Here is a 9399-nt window from a genome sequence, read left to right as displayed (position 1 = left end):
TAGGCCCTAGACATTAATCAAATATAATGCATGCTTATATTATGAAAAAGTCATAATGGACATGTTTTCAAGGTGTTACAATTCTACCTTTAAAAATGAAAATGTTAAATTAAAATGGCAATGCCAGTATTTGAATTAGTAACTTCATTTTGGGTGGCTTACTTCCCCCAATATTGACTTTACAACCTAATCTATATTGAAAGGGTTGAAGGAAAAGCTTCGGCTTCTTATTTGTTCTAAAAGACATTTCAACATTAAGTACCACCCTATTAAGTTTCAGAAATGCATATACCCTAAACTATTTCCATTCTAAGAACTATATCAGGAATAAATACTGGGCTTTTTCAAAAGCTCCATACTTTTTCTTTAAAGAATGAAATTCTATTTAATATCAATGCTTAGGACAGTCCTTTGAAACAGTTTTCTCATACCTATCTATAAATTAAAAATACAGAAACAATTGAATATTTTTTATCCCTTAACCTGAACGTATATATTCCTTTAGCAAATGTGATGTATGGATTTAAGTTTTAAATTTAATTCGTGTTCAAAAGCTCAAGGGAAACATGCATCACAGTACAATTTTAATAAAATATATTCAATTTAAATAGATGAAGGCCTTATCATGGAACTAGTATTTGAGCTTCATAAAAGAAATCTTTTGACTTCATCTAGATAGCCAAGTTGTATTCCTGTTTAAGATTGTATAGGATAAATTCTCAAGTCTCCTTGACATACTGATTAGAAGATTTATTAAATATCCTATTATGCATGTTAAGTTTAAATATGGAGCATTACTATCTCCTAATGTATAAATCAAGTTTTAATGAAATTCCATTATACATTATCAAATTAATACCAAAAAATTTAGTGAACTTGTTTTGAAATACATCTCATACATCTCAAATACTATAAACAACCTGTTAATGTCTTATTCTGACAGATGTCTAGTTTTATTCCCTCAAAACAGGGGCACCTATGTTAACCAGACATTCAGATAAGAATTTAAGTGCCTACTCTGGGAAATGTATTTTTTTAATCCCTTAGTATTCTGTATGTATTGCATTTGCTTTAGTCATGACCATTAGTCTCTAATATACTCACTACTTTCAAGTTCAAATGATGCTTAATTATTCTTTAAACTGTAATTTACCCTTGTCCTAACATCAAGTACTTTTTCCATTGTCATTTGACTATGGCTGATCTAACATCTCCTAAGGAGTTTCCAGGGGTTATTGGGTTACCAGTTTCAGCTGACCCCTGGAAACAGTGAATGGCTGCTTTGCTGGCTTTATCTTAATAATATTCAGATCTAGGTAAATTTGAGAAGACAAAAACATAAAAACCCTAAAGAAGGCTAGGTGTTTCACAAAATTACTTTTCAAAAAATAGAAAAATGAAGTATCTACATAGATTGATGTTCTTGTTATAGCCAGTTGCCAGAGGCCAGGCCACAGAATCAAAGAGACTACCACTAGTAGTCTTTAATGTTTTTAGAAACTAATGTCTTCTAAAGTAAGGTCTAAATTGAATCATACTATACCAAATTGCACTTATAGAAAGACTCCATTATATTTTGAAGTTAAAGCAAGGGATAAACACTTTTGACAAATAAAGGACTAATAAAAGTTTAATAGAATAGGTATTATTTTGGTAAAAATTAATTCTAAACGTCACTCTAAGGCAACTATTGACCTGTTTTGTTAGTACCAAGGCAGCTTGTCAAATATTTATGTGACAGTTTGTAGTCAATAAAACACCTTAATGCCTCCTTGATGTAAACTTTTCACCTGCTTGACACCAGCACTGAAAAATCCAAGTTACCTTCAGTTTTTTAGTGTAAAGAGCAATTATCTTTTAAAAATCTTTTTAAGTTTATTTTGAAGCAATTTCACAATTGCCTATCTTCATCCCCCAACTGAAACAAGACATGCTTAAAAACATATACATGTACAAAAAATTCAGCTCTTGTGAGTGGGTCATTACCAACACCCAATATTTTTAGGCTAATTTGTTCTCTAGTTTTTATATTATTTCAAAAGTTAATCTCTCTGCATGATAAAGAAGGGTCCTCTACTAAATTAAAAATATTACTTCTATAATTCACTGTGATCATATGAACATCACTTGGAGAGAGATATCAAAATGTCTATATGTGGTGAAAACATTAGGTTAGCTATGCATTTTCCAATCAACTTTACTGAAATTCTCCCAAGTTCCCCTTATAGATAATAAATCATAACAAAGCAAGAGTGTAATTCCACTGAAAAATAAACATGAACCCCCTTTTCCCAAAGATGAGGAAAAGTGGCTCCCAGGGGATTGCAATAGTCCAATCTGTAACAATCTCAACTCAGGTATATAGGAAAATCAACAAGTTGTATATTAACAAAATACAGGGCTATCTTGCGGTTTCCGTTTAAAAAAAGAAATCTAGTGATTTAAGGCAGGTATTGCAAAAGCATTATGATTCTTAAATCAGAAAAAAACACTATATCATCTCCTATTCCCTAAGAAATTATACCTGCTGGAAATGTATCTTTATAAAATTTGCCTTACAGTCATAAGTTGAGCTGTTTTACTAGAATATTAAAACAAGTTTGACCAAATTTGGACTCAATATTAAGTGACTTTAAAGTTTGCCTACTGGCTCTAGTTTCAGGCACTTGTATGTCACAGAGATCAACGTTTTAAACTACTTTGTACTATTATCAGAAGACAACTCCTGCCTCAGTTTCTGTTTAGAAAAAGAATCATTTTACACCTAACCCCAGAATATAGCTTGTATTTTGCTGGACTATTCAGGTGACTGTCACTTGAACAGCCAAGCCTTAGGAGTCTGGGTACAGTGGAAGACCCCAGTCTGGTTTCCGTATTAAAAGAGGAGAAAAAAAGTTTACCCAGAACTTCTCCCCTTAAATTGTTAAGGGGAACCTCATCTGAGAATTAGACAAGATTGATTGAGTTAAATAAATTTCACCTTAATATCCTACTTAAAGACCAACATATGTAAAGCAATACCAAGGGAAAATTAAAAACTCCAAGACAGTAATTTTGAGATCAATTTCAGCTTTACTTTAAATTTGTATTTATGCAATTGCTTGCAAAAAGAATGCCTGTCCTTGACTTTACTGCGATGTTTACTTAAAGTAGTGCATAAAAATAAACAATTCAAGCTTCTATATATTTTATTGTTACCAAGCTTCCACAAAACGTGTGCAAACTTCAGGTCTCCCATCTCCAAACTAAGCTAACCAAAACTGCCCAAGTCAGCAAACATGCAAAATGCATTAAAGAAAAACCTCAAATGCTTTTTAAAATCAAACTTTAGAACTAACCTTTTACAATTAAACTAAGTTATGGTATCTTTCCTTTCATATGCATACACCGGGCTAACGACTTCCAACAACAGATCTGTACTTGGCACAAGGACATTTCAAAAGAGAAACAAAAATAAAAGGAAAAAAGAAAATAAAGGGAGGAAAAGAGGTTTACGCTGACTCGAGTGCAAGCTTAGTCCACTTCCTCGATGGTGGGTCCCCCGGAGGCTCCAGACCCGCCGCCGCCCGGGCCGCCTTGGTAAAGTTTGCTGATGATGGGGTTGCACACTCTTTCCAGCTCTTTCTGCTTGTGTTCATACTCATCTTTCTCTGCCATCTGGTTTCGGTCGAGCCAGTTGATCACCTCCTGGCACTTGTCGAGGATCTTGTTTTTGTCCTGCTCACTAATCTTGCCCCTCAGTTTCTCGTCTTCCACCGTCTGCTTGATGTTGTAGGTATAAGACTCCACGGCATTTTTGGCGGCGACACGATCGCGATTGGCTTCATCTTCCGATTTGTACCGCTCCGCCTCCTGCACCATCCGATCAATGTCGTCCTTGCTCAGACGACCCTTGTCATTGGTGATGGTAATTTTGTTTTCTTTACCGGTGCTCTTGTCGGCGGCGGTGACATTGAGGATGCCGTTGGCGTCGATGTCGAAGGTGACCTCGATCTGCGGGACCCCGCGGGGTGCCGGGGGAATCCCGGTCAGGTCGAACTTGCCCAACAGGTTATTGTCCTTGGTCATGGCCCGTTCGCCCTCGTACACCTGCACCAGCACGCTGCTCTGGTTGTCCGAGTAGGTGGTGAAGGTCTGCGTCTGCTTGGTGGGGATTGTGGTGTTCCTCTTGATGAGTGGGGTCATGACGCCTCCAGCCGTCTCAATGCCGAGCGACAACGGGGTGACATCGAGCAGCAGGAGGTCCTGCACGTTCTCTGACTTGTCCCCGATGAGGATGGCCGCCTGCACCGCGGCTCCGTAGGCCACCGCCTCATCAGGGTTGATGCTCTTGTTCAGCTCCTTGCCGTTGAAGAAATCCTGCAGCAGCTTCTGGATCTTAGGGATGCGGGTGGAGCCTCCCACCAGCACGATCTCCTGGATCTGGCCCTTGTCAAGCTTGGCGTCGCGCAGCGCCTTCTCCACCGGCTCCAGAGTTCCGCGGAACAGATCGGCGTTGAGCTCCTCGAAACGGGCGCGCGTGATGGACGTGTAGAAGTCCACACCCTCATAGAGCGAGTCGATTTCGATGCTGGCTTGTGTGGATGAGCTAAGGGTGCGCTTGGCGCGCTCGCAGGCAGTGCGAAGCCGCCGCACCGCGCGCTTATTGGGCCCAATGTCCTTCTTGTGCTTGCGCTTGAATTCCTCCGCCAGGTGGCTCACCATGCGGTTGTCGAAGTCCTCGCCGCCCAGGTGGGTGTCGCCGGCTGTGGACTTCACCTCGAAGATGCCGTCCTCGATGGTCAGGATGGACACGTCAAAGGTGCCGCCGCCCAGGTCAAAGATGAGCACGTTCTTCTCGCCGCCCGCGCAGCCCTTCTTGTCCAGGCCGTAGGCGATGGCCGCCGCTGTGGGCTCGTTGATGATGCGCAGCACGTTGAGGCCTGTGATGGTGCCGGCGTCTTTTGTAGCCTGGCGCTGCGAATCATTGAAATAGGCAGGGACGGTGATGACCGCGCTCTGCACCTTGCCCCCCAGGTAGGCTTCGGCGATCTCCTTCATTTTAGTGAGCACCATGGAGGAGATCTCCTCTGGGAAGAAGGTCTTGATCTCTCCCTTGTACTCCACCTGCACTTTGGGCTTCCCTCCCTCGCTCACCACCCGGAACGGCCAGTGCTTCATGTCCGACTGCACTGTGGCGTCCTCGAACTTCCGTCCGATCAGCCTCTTGGCGTCGAAGATGGTGTTGGTGGGGTTCATGGCCACCTGGTTCTTGGCGGCGTCACCGATGAGGCGCTCGGTGTCAGTGAAGGCAACGTAGCTGGGGGTGGTGCGGTTGCCCTGGTCGTTGGCAATGATCTCCACCTTCCCATGTTGGAAGACCCCCACGCACGAGTAGGTGGTGCCCAGGTCGATGCCGATAGCCGGGCCGCGGGCTGACATCCTGACTGAAAAATAGGCAAGCGACGTTAGGCGAGAATATCAGGGACAGAAAATCCGCGGCGTCAACTAACGGTCGCCTCGCACCGGACACCGCGAGTGCAACCACTTCTCCCTCTCCCCCCGCTCGGCTCTCTGCTCTTATAGCCGCCTCCCTGCTGCCTGGTGGAAACTCCCAGAGCCAATCCGCTCCCAGAACCGCCCGCCAAGGCTTGCCTGGGTGGGAGTGACCCGCCCGTGGCCCAACAGATTTCAAGTTAAGTGAGGGGCGGGACCCCAGCCCGCGCGAGGAGGCGAGGGGCGGCCGTTATGCAAATAAGGCCCCTCCCTCGTCTCCCTGCGGCAGGTGTTCGCGGCGCCTCACGCGCCTCCTGCAGCTTGGGGGCGTTAGGCTCGCGCACCTCCTCGTCATCCCCGCCAGGTAAACGCGGTTTTTCGAGATCTTTGCCTTCCATAAGGCGGGATTTAGCGACATCCATCGGATTGACAGGCCAGGTGACCAATGAGCAGCGCGAACTCCCAAGTAGGGTGGGGAAGGAAAGTCTGGGGCGTGGCGCGATGAGGAGAGCGGAAGGGGAGCAAGAGACTCGAGCAACCTCGGCTGTTCCCTCTGTTCCTACTCCTTAAATGCAGTTCAGTGCTAACTGTACCGACTAACGTAGCACGCAGGGACAGGGCAATTTATTGAGTTGGCTGCACCGAGGAAACAGGGCCAGAGCCTGTTTTTTTAATGTTGGCATGGTCTCGTTATGAGGGTTTCCCCCCAGGCGGGGATGAAAAGAAATGACACTGAAGTTACTGGTACTGGCAGTCGGCCTCCTGGAATTTTTCTCTGCGTACTTCGCAGCGTCTTAGTGTGTGGGAGCGCTCGAGATAAACTGCCTGGCAGGCGAGGACAATAAGAACCCAGGAGAGCGTCTGGAGGGGCCGACTTCTTTAACGCGCCACGTGCAGGCCTGCGGCGTGGGAGACACGAGTGCCTCCAACTCGTCTTCCTATTTTTCCTGCTTGTCCTTACACTTTAAGCGACCTTATTTCGTCTCTTATTTCTGGTTTCAAGTGCTTTATCCGCCGCTTTGAGTTCTTCACAGGAAAATGTATAATTAAAACTCTTACGTTGAAGCACCGTAAAATAACCCAGTCTTACGCCTAGCCCTATTCTCTCAACTCCAACGTACACACATGCGATCGTGTTTATGACCGACTCATGTTTATGACAACTTAACTGAATGAGATTATTTTCTTTAGCTATGCCAAAGTTACATTTCAGGCATAACCCTCAGAGAAGGTAGATGGAAAGGAGCGTAATTCATTTTACGATATGAGAATAATTTTGAAAGTACTGTCTGGCACCAGGTGATGAGGTAGAAGCAGACCCCTATAAAGGGGCTCCTGAAAGAGAACAACAAAATTGCTGGGCTAATACTTTACATTATGGAAGAAGCTGTAGACATTCATTCAACAAACTTTAACAGGTACCTACTATGTGAGAGTAAAAAGACAAATGAGGTAGTCTGTCTTTATGAGATTGAGAGTCTAATAAAGAAGTAAACATAATTGAGAGAAGCGCTATGGGAACACAAAGGAGGGGCATATCCAGAGAGGGAAAAGTATGTTGGTGAGAGCTTCCTGGAAGAGATGACATGCCTGAGCCAGGCGCTGAAGTTTGCCAGCAAAGAGAGGAGGAAAGGCATTCTTTGTATAGGTTGTAGTAGCATGGGCAAAGAGGAGAGAAGTGTATGCTGGGGCAACTACCTGTTCTGTATAGATTAGTGTCACTACAAGGGGAGGGATACAAGCACCAAATAATCTCTTCAGGTGAACAGGATACATTTAAGAGCTTTATGTGCCATGATTTTTTTTTTTTTTTCCTGGGAGGAAGGAACCATCCTTTGGTGGAGACTAGTATTGTATATAGCCCATTTCAAAGTTGTATAAGACAGTGCTGGAGAAAAGTTTTTGTCTGAGAAACACTTAAGCAATCTGTGACCAATAGGTAATGTTGACAGAACTCTATAAAATCAATGAACATTTAAGTTTCTTTTATCTAATTGTGTGTGTAATTTTCGATCTTTAAAAACACACTTGCTACTAATCTGCTAATCTCATTAGTTGAATAGTACTGGCTTTATCTACATTCCCATCTCCTTTTCCATGAAAGAAAGTTAAAAACTTGAACCAGGAAATCTTTTGAAGAAAATATTAGGAAAACAGAGAAAACCAAAAGGTTTCTATTAAAGGTGCCTTAAATTGTAAGTACATATCTCTTGATTTTATTCTTGCAAATTGTTGGTTTTTATATAGTAAAAAGAGAGAGAAAGAGAGTTAGTGGGCTGGAGAGCAATTCACATTCTTTGTTTAACTGGTAATACAATGTGATTTAGAGACAGGGTCCCAGCTGCAATTGAAAGCAGAAAGAGCTGTAAGAAACAAAAAATCGTCAGGTCACTTGTATTCACTCAGCCCTCACACACTTAACTTCAAGCAAAGCAAAATTGCAGAAAAGCAAACATGACAGTTCTTACACACATACTAAAACTGGAGCTTCAGAAGAGAGTTCTTAGTAACTATGTACTATCCCTATGCGCAATTACAAACAAATCTTGCAGTCTAACCACCACATTCATCTTTAACACAGCTTTCTGAAAAAAATAATAGCAATTTACCTGCATTTTCTTCAGCTATATGTATTTTTTCTGCTCCAACTTTTTACCTAGTAAATTAATGGTTTATGTTTCATACTTTAGATGGCATCCTGAACTTTTCCCAAAAAGACACAATATTTGCATTTTGATTTTATATATAGTAAACTTTTGCAGTTCTAGAACATTATCATACACTGAGCATTCTTGGAATTTTTACATTGTTCCTTATTTGTGTTGATTTTTAAAAATATCTTGTTCTTTTCTTTTGTCTGACTATTGTGACTTGAAATTTATTAAAAACATACAAAATACAAAAACAAAAAAACATACCCCATTAAACATAATCAAATTAGCATATTTATAAGTAAATAATATTCATCAATGCCAGCAATGGTGCAGCAAAACAGGTCAACTCTATTGGTGGGCAACGTGACAGTATTTTTTCTTTACCTTAAATAAGATCATACCCTTCATTTAACGTTACCCTGTGGGATTCATCCTAAGGAAATAATAGAACATTCAGGTAGTATTATTTATGATAATAGCAACATTAAAAAGATGGCTTAAACAATTGACTAAGAAAATGATTGCATCAATTATAATACATCTGTATGATGATTATGTAGCCATAAAAATTGTTCATAGGAATTTTAATAATACAGAAAAAGGTTTTTGATATAGTTAACTGGAAAAGTAAGATAGAAGACTTTGTATCTTCTTATCCTAACGTAGGGTAATGTTATGTGTATGAAAAATGCATCAAAATTAGTTATCTCTAGATAGGTAGGATTATCAGTAATTTTTCTAAATTTCTTCTTTATACTTTTACAATTGACTTTTAAAATTTGACCATTAACATTCATGTGAAACTAAATTTGCTAATTCTACTGACATAGAAATTACTACTGATTTCAACAAGAGAAATCTGTTTGGCAGATTACAAATGCTAGGTGTTTCAAAATATTTTTAAAATTCAAAGACTGAAGTTCCACCCTGTCTGGAAAACACAACAGCTTTAATACATGTCAAACCTTTTCTAAACAATCCCCAACATCTGGAAGAGTACCTGGAACATAATAATGATTCACTAGCTCAGTGTTTATTAAAAGTGACCTGATGCACATTATTAAACCAAAAACTGGAGTAACTTTTTTTTCTCCCTGTAGAAGAAGAGTCTCTGCCTACATTTCTGTACTAAATAATACTGCAAAGATCAAAAGCTGAAACAAATTCTCACCTGAAAATATTAGTACTAGAGATACAAAGATGATAAAAATAAGGTCTAAAACTATGTACATGGGTACACCAGCCTCCCCTAAGGAGACTGAGCAAGAAT

The 9399-nt window shown here is 41.1% G+C and overlaps 1 protein-coding gene across 1 annotated transcript; it reads right to left on the bottom strand.

The window, feature by feature from the left end:
- Positions 1–2159: 2159 nt before the first annotated feature.
- On the bottom strand, positions 2160–5568 carry HSPA2 (heat shock protein family A (Hsp70) member 2). Its single transcript, XM_016141750.2, has one exon. The coding sequence runs from the start codon at positions 5419–5421 to the stop codon at positions 3514–3516; it is 1908 nt and encodes a 635-aa protein (XP_015997236.1). The 5' UTR covers positions 5422–5568; the 3' UTR covers positions 2160–3513.
- Positions 5569–9399: the final 3831 nt, after the last annotated feature.

Source organism: Rousettus aegyptiacus, unplaced genomic scaffold, assembly GCF_014176215.1.
Source record: "Rousettus aegyptiacus isolate mRouAeg1 unplaced genomic scaffold, mRouAeg1.p scaffold_m13_p_3, whole genome shotgun sequence".
NCBI classification, from domain to species: domain Eukaryota; kingdom Metazoa; phylum Chordata; class Mammalia; order Chiroptera; family Pteropodidae; genus Rousettus; species Rousettus aegyptiacus.
Note: the sequence above shows the minus strand (reverse complement) of the source record. Positions and strands in the feature narration are given on the sequence as shown.

Excerpts from the sequence above, each read along its gene's own strand:
- HSPA2 (XM_016141750.2), bottom strand. The coding sequence starts at position 5,421 with ATGTCAGCCCGCGGCCCGGCTATCGGCATCGACCTGGGCACCACCTAC.